The sequence below is a fragment of the Kryptolebias marmoratus genome, linkage group LG8, assembly GCF_001649575.2.
Source record: "Kryptolebias marmoratus isolate JLee-2015 linkage group LG8, ASM164957v2, whole genome shotgun sequence".
Lineage (NCBI taxonomy): Eukaryota > Metazoa > Chordata > Actinopteri > Cyprinodontiformes > Rivulidae > Kryptolebias > Kryptolebias marmoratus.
The window spans coordinates 6,161,872-6,182,194 of record NC_051437.1 but is presented as its reverse complement, the minus strand read 5'-3'; the positions used below and the strand labels follow the sequence as shown (position 1 = coordinate 6,182,194).

The 20,323-nt window shown below is 39.6% G+C and overlaps 1 protein-coding gene across 1 annotated transcript in view; it reads left to right on the top strand.

Annotated features, from left to right (window-relative positions):
• The first annotated feature begins 559 nt into the window (after positions 1 to 559).
• Positions 560 to 20,323, top strand: part of plekhg5b (pleckstrin homology domain containing, family G (with RhoGef domain) member 5b) — a 90,446-nt gene continuing 70,682 nt past the window's right edge. The window contains exon 1 of the mRNA XM_017419267.3: positions 560 to 1,531. Coding sequence (XP_017274756.1) covers positions 1,450 to 1,531 — 82 coding nt within the window. The 5' untranslated portion in view covers positions 560 to 1,449. The remainder of the gene's footprint in view (positions 1,532 to 20,323) is intronic.

The window sequence follows — 20,323 nt, the reverse complement described above, 5'->3', positions numbered from 1 at the left end:
AGTGACAGACGGTTTCCATGGTGACCATGAGGAGCCACTTGCTTCTCCTTACACAACTTCTGGGAGAGCTATTATACTGTTGTTTTGATTGAATACCTGCTGTTTCACTGGAGCATCATCTATCAGCTCAGATTCAGAAGATGGTGATATCTTCTTATTCATACTATCCATTTTCTTTCCTTTTTTAAAATTTTTTGTGCCAAAGTAGGAGTCACGCAGACTTCATGACGTCCTCTTCGAGATTTATCTTTGGGTGGAACCTCTTGTGCTTTCTGATTTTGTGCAGCACAGTGGAAACTGGTACTTGAAAACACGCAGATAAGAGCTGAGAACCCTTCCTGCTCTTGCGAGCAGCTGACGAAAAACATTCAGCTAACCAACCATATTTCTAAAAAAAAAAAAAAAAAAAAACAATAACCGGGTTCTCTTCCGTGCAGGACTTCCAACCAATCAGAGGGCTTCTGCAACACCTGTTCTCAATTTAGCCTTAATTAGGATGCGTTAAGGTCCCACTCTGAAACTAGTCTCACATCGCGTCTACGTTTGGACAGAGCAGCGGGTGTTGCCACTTTTTGTCATTTCCCTCACGTGTCATATGAACAAAACCCTGAAAGATCCGATATACACTCACTACAGATCAAAACCCTGTGTAAATTAGGGGGACTTTAACGTGAGATACACCTGAATGCCTCACGGAAAACCAGCTGAGTGGGCCTGTGTGTGTGTGTGTGTGTGTGTGTGTGTGTGTGTGTGTGTGTGTGTGTGTGTGTTGAATGGCTGTATTGTTGGGAGCTCTGGCGCCTCTAGCAGCAGTGTTGCGCCAACTTGAGGGAGAAAGTGCTCCGAGTCTTTGTGAACTGCTCTCGGTGTGAATGAATGGAGGCGGACGGACGGACGGACAGACAGCGGAAAAACCCGGCTTCAGCTGCCTGTGGTGGAAAGTTGCTAAAGGGGTATCCACGACCCACGGAACCGAGGCTTTAAACGCCCCCCCTACCAAAGAAGGAGAAGAAGAAGGTGGTTTGTGTCCCGGCGGTAATCCCGCACCGACAGTTTTTTGTTTTTCCTAAGCACGTCGAGGAGATTTTGTTTTTACCTTTGTGTTGTGAATGTGAGCAGACAGCAACAGGTCCGTCTCAGCACAGAGTCCGACCTCAGTAGGAAGTTTTTTTTTGCTTGCAGAGGGATGTGTTTTGCCCCCCACCCCCCTGTTCACCGTGAGAGGAGCTGCTGCTGCTGCATTGTCCTCGACCTGATCCGGCACCCTGAACGCACCGCGGTTCACAGAAGAAGAGAAGCTGAAAACATGGCATCAGGGCTGACTGCTTATTACTGAAGGTTCGGGAGGGAGGGGGCTGATCTGTGTTTTGGAGGATCACATACCGACAGACAGACTGAGCTGTGGGGTTTGGAGCTTCTTTTTTCCCCCTCCAAGGACAGAGTTCATAGATGGTGCCGAACAAGTGGAGCATGAATTCAGTTCTGCACAAATCCCCTCCAAGGAGCTGGCTTGGGCTCAGACTGCGACTGAGTGAGTAAAATGTCACTTTTGTTTACCCCCCCCTCCATATATCACCTTGTTCTTGTTGTGTTAATGCATCTGACACGTTTATTCTTCAACCCCCCCCCCCGAGCAGAGGAGCAGGGCAGCTCTCAGGACTCTGAGCCAGCTGTCCCTTCAGAAACTTTAAAAAGGTGCATTCCTTGATTAAGTTGACAAGGAACACAATTTATTCCTTAGTTTGAAGTGAAAATCTGATAAACGGGTGAAACATTGATTTGAGTTTAATCAGAGCTGAAACATCATGCCCTTTTCTGCTGGGAAAGATGTTGAACATTTTTGGTTAATTAAAGCTAAAAAGTGTTTATTTTTGTTTTTGTTTTTTTAGATGTCTTTTAAATTGAACGTTTGTATTTAATTTGACAGCATATTTCAAACGCAAACTAGAGAAACTGCATTTTCTGTGAAAATGCAACGCGAGTTGCTGAGTCAGCTGAAATTTGCTGAAGGAAATTCTCACTCTAGCTAAAAGCTAAATGCTGCGAAAGGCCAGCTGAAAGCCGAGCGTAGCAAAAACACTTGCTCAAAGTAACTCTTCTAAGATGGGCCTGTGTCTGGTAGATGATGGTACTCTTAGTAGGAACAGCGTCTCACACTTAAAAAATCTACACAAAAAGAGCACACACCCCCCTCTTTGTCACCCGGTCCAGTCAGTGCTCCTTATTTCAATTTCTGACCATTGGCAACCCAAGACATCAAACCTAATGGCTGGATTTGGCAACCAACCTGAGCAATTATCCCAACACGGTTGCAGGCAGAGTGATTGGGAGTCAGAGAGCGGACAGACGGTACGCTGCGATCCTAAGTCCTTCATGAAGAACCTCTGGGGAACAACACTCGCATGATGGATGTGCTCCCCCATGTAAATCGCCAAGCCAATTTACCTTTTACTGCAGTGTTTTTGTACTCCCCTGAACTCTGCCACTTATCATTTAAATCTGTCTAGACTCCCAGGAGCAGTCCAACTGGTTCTATTTTTTTTTATATATCAACGCAACAAGCAAACATTTCTCAGGTAGCAAAAAGAGTTTAAGGTCATGAGATATTAGGGAAAAGGATCTGAAGTTACAGACATGCAGCATTGATTTTGACAGTTTCTCAGCTCTTTGCTCTGTCCCGGACCTGTTCAACATGTTCATGTGTGATGCACGCGGCTCATGGGTTCAGGCAGTAAGTAAAGTAAAGCACGGAGTTAAAGTTTAGCAGTCTTAATTGGTTGAGTCTGGAACCCCTCTGTGTTCCAGGCCACCGGAGACTTAAGCTTGTCTTAAACACACAGGTCTAATCTGGGACCAGATGTCTTGTCTGGTCTGTGCTCTCCTCCAAAACACAAAACAACACGGAGTGCAAACCTCAGCGTTATCTGGAGTCGTTCCTTGTTATCTTGTTGGAAACTGAAGAACATCAGGCACCATCGGACAGTTTAACACCTTTCGCTGTAGGTGTCAAGTTGGTTCGGACTCTAGTTTGACTGCATGTCTTTGCAGATTTAGCTCACTAATTTGCTACATCTCTCAAAGTATCCAACTAATGATTCAAAAGTTTTTATTTATTAGATAAACTTTGATAAATGTCCTCAAATGTCATGTTTTGTGTCTGATGAGTTGACTTATTCATTAGTGTTCATGATGGCAGCACTTATCAAACACGTCAGCTTTAATTTCTTTTCATATCTCTTGATTAGTAGATCGGAACTATACCGTCCTCAAGATGCAGCACTTCTGCGTCCCATCTTAGGATGCCCCTAACTTTAAAAATAAGATCCTTTTTTTGTGGTTGGAAACCACAAATTGTCCTGTTCTAAATGTTGGAGGACAAACAATAGACTCACCACACACTGCTTGTGCAATATTCGTTCTTTTATCAATTCAGATGGCAAGTGTCTGTGCTATTGTAAGCCGTAAAAATTTGGAGACAGAGTTGGAAAAAGCTTTGACTGTTTACAGGACAATATTATTAATCAGGGAGCAACAAACACCAGAATTAAGACGAAGGTGATCTTAATGGTTGTCCAGAATGGCACAGGAGGATTTACGAGGGTTTCAACCCTACAATATGACCGTGTGGGCTCTAATCATATCAAGTTAGGCTGTTACTGTTATATTTACTTAAGTACCGTATTTTCCGGACTATAAGGCTCACTTAAAAGCCTTCAATATTCTCAAAAAAACAACAGTGTGCCTTATAATCCATTAACCTTTATATAGGTAAGAAGTCGTAATGTTTTAGTACGACTTTGGTAAACTACAAAGCTGCACCGCTTGTAGCATTAAGGCTCAGTTATAGTTGCGCTTTGCAGGACCTACGTCGGTGCAGTATTCTCCAAAAAGACGGGGCTGTTTTGTTTCGCATAATGCGCCTTGTAGTCCGGTGCGCCTATGACAAAAGTTCTAACATGGACTAGTCATTAACAGTGCGTCCTATAATCCAGTGCGCCCTATAGTGTGGAAAATATGTTACCTCATTTTCAAAACAAAAGTTGCAGATTGTTATAAGAACATCACGAAGCTGATGGTTAGACTAAGCCTAGAAGGCCTCAGCCTACTGATTTTAATAAATGTATCGTTGACTCCCAAGTTTGGTGTTTTTTGCAGGTGATGGGAAAACTACATCTGAACTGCTTCAGTGCATTATAAATCTATAAAAATAGCCTTACATTATTGAAATAAAAGTAACTACTGCAAGCTAGTCACAGGATGTGTCTGTGACACATGTACTGAGATTTTCTTTGATTTGAGGCAATACAAAAATAGTCCAGATTTGAACTGAATTCACTGCTTGGATCTATCCCATCTATAGATTTAAACTCTTCTTAATAGAGAACTCAACCTTCATATGATAACTGATTTATAGCTCACTTGCATCTAAGTTCTTCTGCATTTGCCATTTCTACGATGTCATTTGTCTTCTGCCATGGCGACATGCGTTCTTCCAGTGAAGTCAATGAAAGCACACTATATCAGATGATTTAGAAGTTGAATTTGAATTCATATAACCCAATAATGGGATGCAGAACTGTTATAATGGGACACATTGAGTTGTTTTTTTTTCCAAATCAGAGTTGTGGGGTGGGGGTGGGGGGGGGGTACATCTTCAAAAGCCCACCAAACTCTGAGAAAACAGATGGAGCAGGGTTCAGAGTCCAACCAGACTGGTGTGCATGTGCCGTGGTATGGGTATTTGTCTGGGCACATGGCTTGTTTCAGTTTTAAACTTCGCCCTTTGCAGCATCTCTCCATTGTCCCATTGTGTTTTTCCTTTCCCCTCCTTGCATAACTGCCTTTTCTGCTGATGCTATATCCCAGCTCACAGGTTGCTCCACATTTTTATTTATTTTTTTGCACGCCTCTTACAGCTTAAGAATAATTATTCTAATCTTGTGTGATGCTGCAGCTTGTTCTAATATTTATTTTGCACGAAAGTTATTGTTTTATGACGCTCGTCGCTCTCTTCAGTTTGATTAACACCAAAGGCTCTGGTGGCTTTTGGTGTTAATGGCATAAACAACAGGCTGCCAGTTCGCTATTTTTCTTTAACACAATAAGTACTGGGCATAATGACATTGCTGATGTTTGTTGTCCCCCTCCCACCCCACCTTACCTTCAATGCTTGAACGTTAAATAATATAGACTATAATTAAAATCGAACCATACACTTATGCAGTGATCCTTCTCATTGTGTCTGACTCAAAACATGTTTATTTTCTTGCCTTTAATTATTATCGTACCATAAAATATGGATTTTACCACTGCCATCTGTTTTTTCTTTATTTGATTTACAGTTGTCTGTTTTTAAAAATAAGTTTTGCATTAAAAAAAAGGGATGTAAAACCAGCTGAAGATGTTGTAGTGTCTCTTAGCGGGAATTACCCTACGGAGCTTTTATTCATCTGCTATTGGGCAGCTGAAGTCTTGTCTTTTTCATGTTAGCTCAAGGGTCTCCCTGTTCTCTCTTAGCTTTTGTGCCATGACACATTAATTGGTTTATCATCGCCGTGATGTATAGTCTTCTAGATTAATTTATGGGATTGTGTACATGCTACAGCCCTTCTTTAGTTCTGGATAATTCTTTTGCCATAGATTGAACAATTAAACATGGTATTGGTGGTTTGATCAAACACTTTTTCTTATTTTTTCTTTGGTGTATAAAGCTGGATTTATATTCCACAGGAAATCAAGAAATCTGTTCTAACGCAGTTGTGAGATCAAAATGATGTCATTTTGTTCTACTAGGATCTCCGAGAGCCCATTCTTGACACAGGGATTGCCTCAGTTATTGTTTGATTGGCCAGAAATGGGAAGTGGGGGTGGTTAATATGGCCGTGCTGTTTTGGAGCTGCTTGGAAACCAGTGTGGCCGTGGTCACACTGGGAGTTTTAGCTGTTGGGAGCTAACATTAGCTTCTGGGATTCAATATTAGCAGCGTGACCGCTAATCTCTCCTGGGGAGAGGTTGGCATGCTGTGTGTTCGTGCCGCTCAACGAATGGGAGGACTCGATGGACATCAAAACTATGGCCGACAACCTGAAAAAAGATGGTTCTCCTCTTCCATCAACTGAAAAAACTGCATCTCAGTGGTTGTTAGATTCATGTTGTTACAACACTATAACTGATTGTTGTGTTTCTGTTGGTACCCCACGTGCTGCAGTGGGAGTGGCTTCCTGGAGATCTGAAATGGCGTTTCTCTTGGAGTATAAAATGTCCTTGTGGAAAAGAACGTCTCTCTGACTTCTTAATTTCTCATGGAGTATAAATCCAGTTTTAGGCAAATATCACATGGTTTTGAAGTTTGCCACATATATTTGGGCAATTTGAAATTCTTTTCACATTAGTCAAAATGTGAAGAATTGTGTATTTTGTAGAAAATAGTTGTTTCTGTTACAAGTATTGGGTTGGGGGGGAGGGGGGGGGGTTGTTGTACTATTTCATAAGCCTGGCGTACATTATGTTGCTGTGGTAACCGTCTTCTTTGTTTGGTGTTCTGTAACGTTCACCAGCATCTTCTTGTTTCAGTTCTTTCATGAGCCTATGATAATGGACAAATTGGTGTCTTTTGTCTGCATCTGTCACAGTTGCTAGGTTCATGCTATGAAATTTTTTACAAACCCGTCATTGCTTGATATCACGCTACATGTGCCAGCGTCTCATATAGAAGGAGGTGATGAGATATTGTTTTCTTAAAGCCACAAATTTGAAAAAGCCTTAGAAATGCGAGGCAAATATAGAAAACTGAGATGGGGTATTGGGGACTTTTACACGCTCTGTGTTTGTTCTATGATGCTGCTCAGCATGCAGATGTTGCTGCCACATTTGGGCAGTCTCAAGAGCATGTGGACCAATCTAGTGTGGGAGTTCCAACTGATTGTATTTGTGCATTTTTGGTCCTCTAAATTTGCTTCTTTATGGAAGCAAAGAAGTCACATAGATGTACTCTGTGGTGGGGTAAAAATGAGTATTATACTGTAAATGTCAAGACTAGGTGTTTTTAGACCAAGGATCACCCTTGTGTTGTGGGACTTTGGATAATTTTTAGAGCACAGTTTGAAAAAGTGGGACAAACGCTCAAATATAGGAGTGAAGACTTTGTGTTGTACACATTCAAAGAAGAGCATGTTGTAGCAGACAATGACAATTAAATCATTCAAACCTTAGCAATGCGAATGCTGTTGTAATTGTGAGGATTTTGGAAGAACGTACAGTTTGTTTGACCATTCAAATCGCATCCTCTTACGTCATCCGAGAGTCCCTGTTGAGCTAAGAAAGACCAGATAAACTGTTATAAGAACTACAAACCGCTGCAGTACTGCCAGAGCAAAAACAAACAAAAAAGGGGCCGACTACCTCAAAAGGTTGTAAGAACTGTGTAGTGGACCCCTGGCTCGAAAAGCATCTATTGTCCACTACCATTTCTGGAAGAGTCTTTAACCAGTGCTTCTCACTTTTATCATTTTGCAAACTACTTTGTTATTGTGATAAAATCTGATATCTTTTACCAGTCAGGATGTGTTCAACATGTTTCATCAGTGGCTCTGTATTTTTAGCTTTTTGGTAGACTGCACACAAGTCTGTCTGGGTTGGTTGGATTACCCACAATCCTTCACACTGTATCGGGTGAATTTAATGCAGACAGATAGTTTGATGATATCGTGTCTCAGACTTAAGAAGCTTTATGGAGCAGAACCCAACTGAACTTGCTAACAACGGAAAAATGGCTCTGAACACCAGCAGCTACTGACTTCTTCTGTTGGCCTTTTTGAGCAAAATGGGCTTCTTTTTCCCAATGTAAAGAGCCCCCTGTCAGGGACAAAATTATAGTGAAACACTGACTGAGAGTTTTAAGATCTCATCTCACTTTGGAAATGGCGATCGTCCTTTGAAGGAAAAGACATGCAAATGTGGAGTTATTCTTTTTAAATGTGCACCAGCACAGGTGAAGATCACATTACACAGAGCAGGTGTTGTATGCCTCCACATGTGACGGCAGTTTCAGTCAGTTTGCAGTCAGAGATGAAGTCATCTGCTCGAACATGCCCACAGCTGGGGGCTTATTTCCCTCCTCTCTTTCCTCACGCATCTTTGCCCATTTCCCCTCTCATGCAGCCTCCTGGAACACTTGGCTCCTAGTGAACAAAAGTTGATACACTTCTTCTTGCACCTCTGGCTCCTCTTACTCCTACTCTCATCACTTTTTTATGCAGTTGTTCTCTTTTAATGCCACATAGCTTAACAGAAAGAGTTTTTCTTGGGTTTGAATTTCAGCTGGTGCACCACTTTTTGCCCTCAAGTTATTCTGACCTGTTTTGCATCAACATTCTGGTTTTTATTTTTACTCAGGTTTCCTGTGAAATTAGGTTAACCCCTTTTTTTTAGTATTTATTTATTTGACAGTAGTTATTTTTTTTTACAAACATCAGTCAGCTAACTTGAAATGAATTCAAATGATTAATATGCTCATAAAACAGTCCACAGTGCCAGGGCCTCATTGTACTCTAAAAGTGCAAGAGTGAGCTGCTTTTCCTTAAACAGTGCAGCAGATAATTAAAGGAGCTACGTTAAGGTCACACACACACACACACACACACCTACCTTCTTTAACAAGAAACATAACTACACATGTTTATCTCTGAATGTGTCCTTCCACACTTCTAACCTCCACCCTGGTTAAATAACTGTTTATGCATATTGCAGCCTTCCACATGACAATAACTGTACTTTTAGGGAATAAGTGTTTTTGATTCCCGTTAGCTCTGTTATTGCCTTCTCAATGGTAGCCCCCTCTGCAATTTCATCCAGATTGTTTCAATTATGGGATTATTTATATCAACAAGTTGAAGAGTGGTGGTTGGTTCCTCTGAGCTTCTGGTTCAAGGATGGGTTGCTTAAATTATAAGGTGTTTCGTAGTGACTCAGCTAGGATGGTTTCAGTGACTCAGACCATGATGGCTGATATTTCAGTGCTTTGGCAACTAAAAGATAATCTGTTAAAATCTGCCTGTTTTTATGTTTTTTTATTTTTTTTTAGAGTTTTACAGAAATGGTTCTGTTAAAGTGTTGAAGCTTTGTTTCGAACAAAGCATTTCTCTAAGTGAGGACTGTGAATTTGTCTGTCTTTGTTTGTCTGATGTGAAATTCTATAAAGGCATTCGTGGTTTGAAAAAGAAGAATGGTGTGTTTTAATAATTTGGCTAAATCCCATTTTCCCTTTTCCCCTTAAATTTTAGCCCTAACCCCCAGTTTTACTCAATCGCCACAGTGGATAAGGCTTTACTGATGTTTTTTGGTATAACACTGGAGGGCAAAGGGGCAGCACTATCTGGCCCTTAAAACAGCGAAATTTCAATTGTGTACACTTGGAAAAGTGTACAAAATGAAAAAGTGTGTACACTTGAAATTTGTATTTAAAGTCAGTTGCAGGAAAGATGACTGGTTTGATTTTCCATAAATGGATGTATTCATGTCATCTGTTTGAGTAAAAGGAATCCACGACAATTGACGCCATATCAACTCCTTAAAGTTGAAGTGCAGTATTTTAACTGCTACTCTTTGCTACTTCAAACTGGGGCCAAGACACAGGGGTAGGTAGACTAGTACAGATAACACTAGGAAACAGGATTTAGTCAGTGGTGGTATTGGATGGATGGGCTATCACGTACATTATAAAATCTTATTGATTCTATTTCAACAACAGAAGTGCCTCCTCTGAGACACAAGAAACAACCAACTAATGTAGGTTATTACCAATGTGTACTCCAAATCATTTAGTGTAAATGCTTATTCCCCTTTAAGATATTGTTTTTAAATTCAGTTGTCTGATTTGAATTACCATAAACAAATGGAAATATTGTTTTGTCCTTACATAAAGTTAAATAAAACATAACCTAAGCAAAAGATAGCCTGTCATAACTGAATAATTTAAAGGGAAAAAGGCATTTAATTAAAGCTTCTTTCCTACATGGTATATAACATTAATGGACTTAGCAGTCTGTTAAAGTAAGAGCATTCAGTCTTTCAGACATTTTACATTAACTGTTCCTTAGGGCTTCAGTCAGACGTCTTGTGAAAGTGACAGATTGAATCCATTGTGTGGCAATATCGGTCCCTCGCACGTGATTGGGCAGTAAATGGGTTATATCAATAAAGAACAAATACCTTCAGGTTTAGGAGCACAAAAAGGTTTGCTTCATTGGACAGTCTTTAAACATTATGTTTACTTATGTATTTTTAACATTTCAGCTTTAATCTTGAACTTTAGAAATGACAACAAAGAAGTGTTTTGATTTGCTTTTTTGAGTGGCCCAAATGGACTTTCATGTCTAAGATGGCTGCCATTTGTGGGATAAAACACCGTCACATAAATCCCAGGTTTTTCCAAAGCTAATTTTCTCTTTGCATGTTGTTGTTTCACCGTTCAAAATGGCTAACAAGCACGCTGCATTGTGTTAAACCAGGTTCACCATGACCATTATTTAACCTATGTAGACTTTTTATTTTTTGCTGTCATAGATGGGAGTAGAAACCAGTAGGATGCGGTTTACAGCAGCTGCCATGTTGCACTTTTTTGAACCGGGGCCTGCTTGCTTTCCTGCACAGAATCATTGTGTTACATGATCTTTCTTTCAAGCATGAAATGACTAAATCCAGCTAAACATGTTAGAAAAATGAACATTTGAACATATAGCAGTAAAGTAAGAACTCAATGAATCAACAAGTGTCAACACCTGAAAAAAAACTGAGGTGTAGTTTTTATTTTTATTTTACTAATAGCAAAGTCCCCTTTGTTTATGTGGCTGAACACAACTTAAAACTTATACTGGGACCATCCTGAACTTCTGGGTTCCCAAATGGAATTGAGTATTTTAATGCATGTCTATGTGCCTAATGTCCATTCATTGTTGGAGTGATATCTCTGTTGCAAGTTTAAGGCAAAAGTCTTTCTGCTGTAGCAAGGAATTGTGGTGTCTAACATCTATTAACTCTTACATCATACAGTGTGACATAAGTTACTATCAAGATTTTATAGTAAGCTTGCAGATGTGACATATTCAAGTACTTTTTGATTTTTAACATCACCAGCTCTTATATTGGCAGGCAGTGAGTGGTTAAAAAAAGGTTGATATTTCTAATTCAACAAACAGCAGTGGCTTCATCTTCAACTCAAATACTTTTATGAACTTGTTTGTTTGTTAAAGAAATGCTTGGTGGTTCAGCTAATGAAAGTAGGTAAAACGATGGAATAGGAAAGCTCGGGCTGCGTTGCCAGATAATTATAGTTAAATTGTTTCTGTTCTGCTCGTCCGCCCCTTAATGTGAATGCAGCAGTTCCTACTTGCCACACGTTCAAAGTATGGGCATATTACTCAATTTGACATAATGACATTTTTAAAGAGAGACACCAAGGAGGCAATTCAGACTTGACATCAATACATTCAGTTGCCAGCAATTCAATGAAAATTACTGACAAAAACAGCAGACCTGTTATTGATTTCAATGAGGTAATTTTACCTTTTTTATTGCAAATGAACATGTAAGGATTTTTCTGGTAAGGCTTAGAGTTTTTAAAAAGGACTTCTTTGTAATTAGACTGTCGGTGTCAGATTTATACTACATTATTAACTTTGCTAAAAGATTTTACAATTATTACATCAATAATGCATTTATAAAAACTTTGAAAAATAAATAATGATGATTCTTTCAGTCAAATTTATAACTGTTTTGTGTCTCTAAACCAATTACAAAAATTGAGTATTTAAGGGAAAATTCAATTCACTGTATTTATATAGCATTAATTCACAAAAAGCCTTATTAGAGTGCTATACAAAAGCATTCACATACAATATAAATGTCGGTAATTTAAAAACTGTCCAAGGAAGCCAACAGATTGTGTTTAATTTTTACGTCGTCACAATCTTCCATCCTGAGCAGCATGTTAGAGACAGTGGAAAGGAACGACTCCCTTTTAACAGGAAGAAACCTCCAGCAGAACCAGGCACAGGATAGGCGGCCATGTGCCTCAACCAGCTGAGGTTTGAGAGGACAGGAAAGAGACCCAGACAGACACAGAATGACTGGTCCAGGTGGAGTTTCTACGGGAGGAAACGCTTAGAAACCCACAGGTTAATGACAGCAATAGTTACAAATACAAACATGGAGGGTAGAACAAGTAAAGACAGGAGCAGAGTGAGGAAATGTGATCAGTTTGTGCTCCAGCAGTCTAAGCTTATTGCAGCATAACTAAAGGATAGCTCAGGACACCCAAGCCAACCCTAACTATAGGATTTATCAAAAAGGAAAGTCTCTTAAATCTGGTCTTAAAAGCAGACAGGGCGTCAGCCTCGCAGACAGAAACTGGAAGTTGGTTCCACTAGAGAGGAGCCTGAGAACTGAAAGCTCTGCCTCCTGTTCTATTTTTAGAACCTCTAGGAACCACAAGTAAACCTGCAGTCTGACAACAAAGTGCTCTGTTAGGAAAATATGGAACAATAAGATCTTTAATTTAAGATGCAGCTTGATTGTTGAGAGCTTTGTATGTTAGGAGTAAGATTTTAAATTCTGTTTTGAATTTGACAGGGAGCCAAAGGAGAGAAGCTAAAACTGGACAAACACAGCCTGCTTCACTTAAAAAGCAGCTAAAGTTTGAATTTGTAGATCTTGTGATTAAAACTGGATTGAGACGTTGAGGCCAGGTTTAAACAGTCTATTTATTAAAATCACATCCAGTTTGATGTGCACATATGTTGGGAGTCTCACTAAAACTTTAACCTTTAAGAACACTGACTCTGAAAATCACTGCGTTCGTGTCTTCAGTCAGCTCCTGAAAGAGCTGTGCTTGGAACAGCTGGACGGATCGTCTTCACCAAGCTTACTGAGGGCAGATATTCACTGGATGAAAAGTGATTGGACATATGGATTCTTTTTGAACGTAGAGAAAGACCTTTCTCCATTTGAAAGCAGTGAAAAGTGAAACCAGACGACTCGCATTGATCAGTCTTGGGAACTTGATCAGGCAGATGATTGGTGTCTGGAGTTTTGCTTCACATCTGTGCGTCTGGGATTCATTGAGAACCAACATTTGATAGTTGGTCTGTTGGTTCTGAAAGCTGGAAAAACTTGATTTTTTTTTCTCCCTTCTAGCTGCAATCACACAAAAAAGGTCTTAAACTACTCTTAGTTAGCTTGAGAAGAATTAACCTCTGCCTCTTTGATGGATCACCTTGCTAAATATAACCCCCAACCTTCCTCCACATGGGCGCAAACAGGCCTTCAACTGCCCTCCGCGTGTCAGCACGACGGTCCACACAGCTTTGTTCCCTCCAGCGAACGCACTCCAGGAGGCTCATTTACAGTCTTGTCATATTGCACCCGCTCACACACTCATTTCTCAGCACCGCATTAATACTTCAGTGAGTGCGAATCTACTGGGAAGCCAGTTCATTGAGGTTCACTTGACATTTCTGTCTTGCTGCAATAAATTACAGGAAGCTGACTTACTTCTAGTAATAATAAAGGGGCTCTTATTTTCAAATATTAGGATCGGTTTACCAGGAAATCTAGTCCATATTTAAGGAATTGTGATGTATAGAAAAAAAGCTTCTTGCTGAGAGCTTAATGGCAAGATTAATACAACTAATTTCTGTGTAATATGACGCTCCAGTAAGGAAACGTAAGACTGCAAAAAAGGTACACTTTGTTTTTCTTTGTCTTCAGGTTAAAAATGTTTATTAGCATCTCATAGCTAACTTTAGTGCAGAATTGGATTCTGGGTGCAGTCGTTCATTTAAATCTTGCTGTCACCATGAGCTCTTCAGGCATTGAGGAGACTCTAAATTAAACCACTACTTTGTTTTACAGTGTCTATAAAAATCTACACACCCTTGTAAAAGCAGTTGGTTTTTGTGATGTAGAAAATGTACAAAGAGTGTATTTTTACTTTTAATATCCCAATAAATGCACCCAAAGCAATTCAGAAAGCTGTTTGGGGACAGTCTTATTTCTCTACACTTTCAAATTATTAATGGGAATCTGTCAGAGCTATTAGTCACAAGAGTTAAAAAAAAAAAAAAAAGATGTATACTTTAATGTTCAGTTAAAACAATGAAAATCAACATTTGGTTTAACAATGATGTTACCAAGAATAGGGCATCCCTTCTGAATAAATAAGACTGGTTAACATGAACTTTCAAAGGCCTGCAGCAACATTAAAGAAGCTGCAGGACTCCACCTGAGAAAATTGTCTGTTTTCTACTTCCTGCTGGGCTTTAGGCTGGGGTAGAAACACAGTGGGTTGTTCTCACGAAGTTAAATACCAGAATTTTACCAAATCTTATAAAACCTGTACCGTATTTTCCGTACTATAAGGCGTACTTAAAAGCTGTCAAAAAACGACAGTGCGCCTTACAATCTGGAGCGCCTTATATATGTAAGAAGTTGTAATGTTTTAGTACGACTTTGGTAAACTACAAAGCTGAACCGCTTGCAGCATTTTGCTCAGTTATAGTCGTGCTTTGTAGTGTCGTGCAGAGCCCAGCGCATGGACCTCAGCAAGTGGTGGAGGCGTTTATCCTTCACACTTACGTCGGTGCAGTATCCTTCCATGAGCTTTGAACCGTTTGATTATCTTTGTGATCTCTCATAGAGAGATCATATAATTGCTGATACAGGCGAACCAGCTCCGCTAGAGCACCAAAATCGTCCATTTTGAATGGAGCGGGGCGCGCGCGGTCCGTGCTAAGTTACAAAAATTGGGAGGTGCACATTAAAGTCCAATGCGCTTTATATATGACAAAAGTTTGAAAATGGACCATTTATTGACAGTGCGACTTATAAATACGACAGATAGATTTAAAAAAAACAATATTTTGATCTTTTTACAACATGTCAAATAAATGTGTACTCTACACCAGATATTTAGGACACTTTTTATTTATTTACATTTGCACCTCCTGCCTCCACACAGAAGTTTTGGTGGAGAAAGAGCAGAACTGTAAAATTTCTGAAGTAAAAAATAAAAGGTTTTAGTGCAATGGTATCAAACTCATTTACATGGAGGGCCAAAATTAAAAACTTGGTCATAAGAGTTGAAAGTCAGCAGTAGCAGGACAGAGTACACGTGTGTGGATGAGAGGGAGGCAGGTGAAACAGTGAGACTACAAGGAGCAGAGGTCACAAAGGTGCAGGCCTTCAAGGACTTGGGGTCGACTGTCCAGGAAAACGGAGTATGGTAAAGAGGTGAAGAAGAGAGTCCAGGCGGGATGGAGTGGATGGAGAAAAGTTTCAGGAGTGATTTGGGACAAAATAGTGGTAGCAAAGGTTCACAGGAAATATTTCCAAGACAGTAGTGAGAGCAGCCATGTTGTGTGGTTTGGAGACAGTGGGACAGACAAAAAGACAGGAGACAGAACTGGAAGTGACAGAGCTGAAGATGTTGAGGTTCTCCTTGGGAGGGACGAGGATGGACAGGATTAGGAATGAGGTCATCAGAGGTACAGCACAGGTTGAAGGACTGGGAGATAAAGTTAGAGATGGTTTGGACATGTGCAGAGGAGGGACAGTGGGTATATTGGTAGAAAGATGTGAGAGATGCAGCTGCCAGGAGAAAGATAGAGAAGATATATGGATGCAGTTAGAGAAGACATGGAGGTAGTTGGAGTGAGGACAGAGGATGGAGGAGGGTGAGTCGCTGTGGTGAGCCCTGAAAAGAGAACAGCTGAAAGAAGTAGTCAAAAGAGCTAATCTCAGTCAATATTTACAAAGAATATATAAGCTGGCTTTTGGTTTCAGATGTAACGTCAAATTATTCATATAGAAATGTAATTTACCTTTCCCCTAGACACATGTACATTAGAACAAACATAACTTATTGATCAAAATTTAAATGATGCATCAGTAGTACGCATTTCTTACGCCTTTCTCTCTATCAGAAGCTTTTCCACATCTCTTAGTAATACATTTTATCACAATCCACCATATTGGCTAGAAAACATACCTTTTTAATAAAAATACAAACATAGTCTTTTAATTTTGAAATAAGGGAACAAATCAAAACTGTCTATATTTAAACACTTTGTGGTTCTGTTTACCTCAAGTCAGAAACTTGACAACTTTTCTTGGCTGCAGATGTATCAGCAGGAGTGTAATCTGTTCCATTTCAATGTTCTCTTTTGCTCTTTCCTTGTCAAAATCATAGATTAGGTCAAATTTTCAGTCTTCTTTACCCACTTTTTCTTTCCGCATCACGTGGGAGCTGGTGCCCATCTCCAGCAATATGTGAATTTAACTTTCTTAGCTTCAGTGTTTGTTGTCCACTTAAAAAGGCTCAGTTTTTGAAAAGCAAAAAGGCAAAGTGATAGAAATCCGATTTGTCGCAGATTGGGAGGCCAGTTCTATTTTGTTGAAAGTATTATCTCGTGGGTCACATAAAACTGAAACGGTGACACGTTTTAGTTTATCTGTGTGGACTCAATATGGTGCTTTTGAAAAATGATGTGGCAGCCTGTTTGTGTGCCCACACCATTGTGCGTTGTAGAAACCAAAACAATGGAGTTGTTTTTACTTGCTTTGTTGTTTTTTTTTCATTTTCCTCCCTTGTTCCTTTTGGATTGAAATAATTAATAACTAAGAGGAGATTCTAAACTTCATCAAAGGGGATTAAAAGAAGCTACGACTGTTGTTGGGGAAATCTTCAGCCAACCTAAAAATGTTCTAAATCTGTATTTTGACATGTCAGAGTGAGCATTCTCACCACCTAGTGTTGTGGCATTGATATTTCAACAGTGTTTTTATGCAGGGTGGGGGGAATATAAAATACAATATATCAGAAGATATAAAAAATATAAAAATAGAAGTGTATATTAATGCACACATACAGGAGAGCATATTGATGCTGACGTGGAAAAAAAACCAGGCTGCTCTTTTCAGTTGAAGCTTGTTTCAGTAAATGGACCGAGCTTTATAGCAATATGCTTTTTTTTTTCTTTTTTTTCCACACTCTGGTGAATCTTCAGACCATTTGTGTTCCTTTGTGCTAAGTCAGCTGTCTCTTGACTGTAGCTTATCAGACAAACTTCAGACTGAGTTGAAAAGTTCAGTCAGTGATTCACTTTTTCTTGTCTGTCTGTCTGTCTTTTTTTTTTTTTTGGTGAAATGCTGACGTGAGTTTAAACCATAAGAAGACTCACTGTTTCATGGTTTGTTTTCGAGATCAATCATTTTCTTAACAAAGCCTGATGGAAAAATGTTGAAGGCCACTTGGAAGTTAATTCAGTTTTATGATATTAATGCTGAAGTCTAGAGCAGCTGTGCATGAGGTAAAGAATCAGCTGGGTTTTATGTACTTTGTGGTTTAATTTTTCAGGATGAAAATGACTCAGGAGTATTATACCAAGTTTTATATCAGAAGAAAAGACATCTATATTTATGGATCTAGAATGTAATCATCCATGAAATGATTTACAAAGAGTTTGAATCAAATTACAATAATAGAATGGGTATCCTGGAGTTGCCAGTGAGACCTCTGTCTCTCCCTAATAAAATAAAATTTAAAAAACTCTGTCTCCTGCCTCCTAAACATGGATAGTTCGCTTCAGGACCATCAACAAATTACCGAACCAATGACACTTAAATAAAAATAAATGGCCTCCATGTCATGTGAACTTCTGACCAAGAGTTGATGTTGAATTGTTTCATTTGACTAGACTGATAAGACACACACGTAATGAAACAATTCAACATTAATTTTTCATCACCTGGTCTCAAGACATAGAAGATATTGAGATTTTTTTTTTTTTTCCCAAAAAAGTGTACGTTTTGCCTCTGTAAATAGTTGTAGTAAGTCAGCTAAAACATATTTGGCCAAATCTGGGAAATGACAACAGCTGACGAGATGAAATTTAAACTGCTGTGTGGTAGGCAATTCTGAGCTACTGGACCAAAATTTAAACAGATTGAGCCATGGGGGCGCTATAATCTAAGACAAGTTGTTCACGTAAATATGGCCCTTTGGATTTTCATGAAATTTGGCACAGTCCTTCCGGATGTTGCCTTGAGGTCAGACCTAAAAGGTCATAATGCTCAAAGAAAGTGAGCATAGCTTATTCAGCTCCAACTGTCAGAGATTTTGAGAAGTTTTTCATTGGACAAAATAAAGTATGCTAACTTATATATACAAGTAAGAAAACTACATGTGTCAACCTATAGGTGGTGCTACTACTGTGGTTGAAACATTTTGATATATCACTCATAAATTATGGACCCTACCAGCAAGTTCTTCATGGTCCCTAATTGTTGGTTACTGAAGGTTTTACTACCATACCAACACCATACCAATTTTATCTATAAAGCACTTTAAACACCCACAGGACCAAAGTGCTATACACAATCATAAGATACAAAATAATCAACCATAAAACAATAAACAATGTAGTAATAAAATAATACACAGTAAGACAAAATGAACATCTCAGATTGTGTCAAAAGCCAAGGAAGAGAGATGGGTCTAAAGAAGGGATTTAAAATCAGAAAGTGAAGATGTCTGTCTGTTGCCCAAGGAAAGGTCATTCCACAGCTTGGGAGCTGCTACAGAAAAAGCACGAATATAAGTTTTCTTTGAAAATGTAATGTTTATGCCAATTAGCAAAATGTGCAAAACTTTTGAACAGTATCTCCTTGAAGGGCTCAAACCCGATCAGCGTAAAACTTCAAATATATCATCTAGAATAGTAGCCAATAAAAAGTTATTTGGGAAAAGTTCTGTCTTTTTATGACCAAATTATGTTTACTCAGGTTTAAGCTAGCTAGCTAGCTTTATGTAAAAATGGCCATATATTTTCTATTTTAACACATATAAACATCAATTACATGCGTCAAGGGGCTTTGACCCTGATAAGTGCTTGCAGTCCTAGTTTTAACTTGTGACTTGCAGTAACCTCAAATGTGAGGTTTGAATGATAAAAGGGTGCATGGATCAAGTAGAATGATTGATTTGCAGTAAGGAAAATGTGGGAGCTATGTTCTTCTCCCTCAGTGGTGGAGAGTAGCTTGGTGCCTTTTCCTTAACATTCGAATAAAGGAGGTGAAGCGAAAATAAAGTCATCTTGGTTGGCACTAGGCTCAGGGTGCACCCTTGGTGTGACTTTAAATTTGTGTTGTGAGGGGAACTGTAAACAATACAGGGTTTCCCCCAGAAAAGAGGCTAAGCCCGGTGGTAGGTGGCCATTCACCAGCCGATCGCCGGCCGACCGTGATTTAGTAAAAAAAAAACATGATTAAACTTGACAGGAAAGTCGAAAATATGGCTATTAGTTGTGTAAATATTTGACGCACACATCTTATAATATCACATAACTACAGTTTTACAAAACGGCACTTTTGAAATATTTTTTAAACAAAAAAATACAAATAAAATACATAAATAATAATAAATAATTGATTGCACCTAATTTGAATCCTAATTTAAGTCACATTTACAAATAAATTAAATTAACATAAATGAAAAAGTGCAAACAAAGCACCAACACAGGTCTCCTGTCAAGACCAATGAATAACAACAGAGAATTCCGAAAAATAGAGAGATGCCTGCTAGCTCCAGGTAGCTGAAGGAGGCTCGGCCTCATGGCTCATTAGAGTCGTGCAGGGCTCCGCGAACAGTGTGTGGACCTGAGCGCACGGTGGAGGTGTTTATACTTGGCGCTTACGTCGGTGCAGTACGCTACGTAACCAGTGGAAATATGATAAAAGAGAGCAGATGGTTGAACGGAGCGCGGCGCGCACAATCTCCCCCAATTTATAAAAGGTGAACAACTTGACACCGCGTCCTTCGCGCAGGGGCGGGGACAGTGCGATTGCGTCACTGTTGGGGCGCATACCCTTGCGCGGTGAGGTAGAAAAAGGTAGCAGTTTTGGGGGTGCGGTTGGGGAAAAAATGACGTATAATGAACAAGCGAAGCTTAGCCTGGCGGCAGGCTGACCAAAGGCTGGCGGCCCGCCAGGCTTATAATATGCTGGGGGAAACCCTGCAATACCTTCTTGTTATGCTATTGAAATCGATAGATCTACATTTTTCATTAACATAATAGAAATTGTAGTTTTCTTCTTGTAGTGGAAGAAGTTTTGTTAAAAGAGGAAAAGTAGAAAACACTGTTTGGCATGAGCACCCAGTCAGTTGTCCCAGTAGTTAACTCTCTGTGTGTTGGACTTGAACTTGACCAATATTCAGAGATCTATAAATGGAAAAGGCTGTGTAATGGCTGTAAGTGGGGGTGGGGTGGGG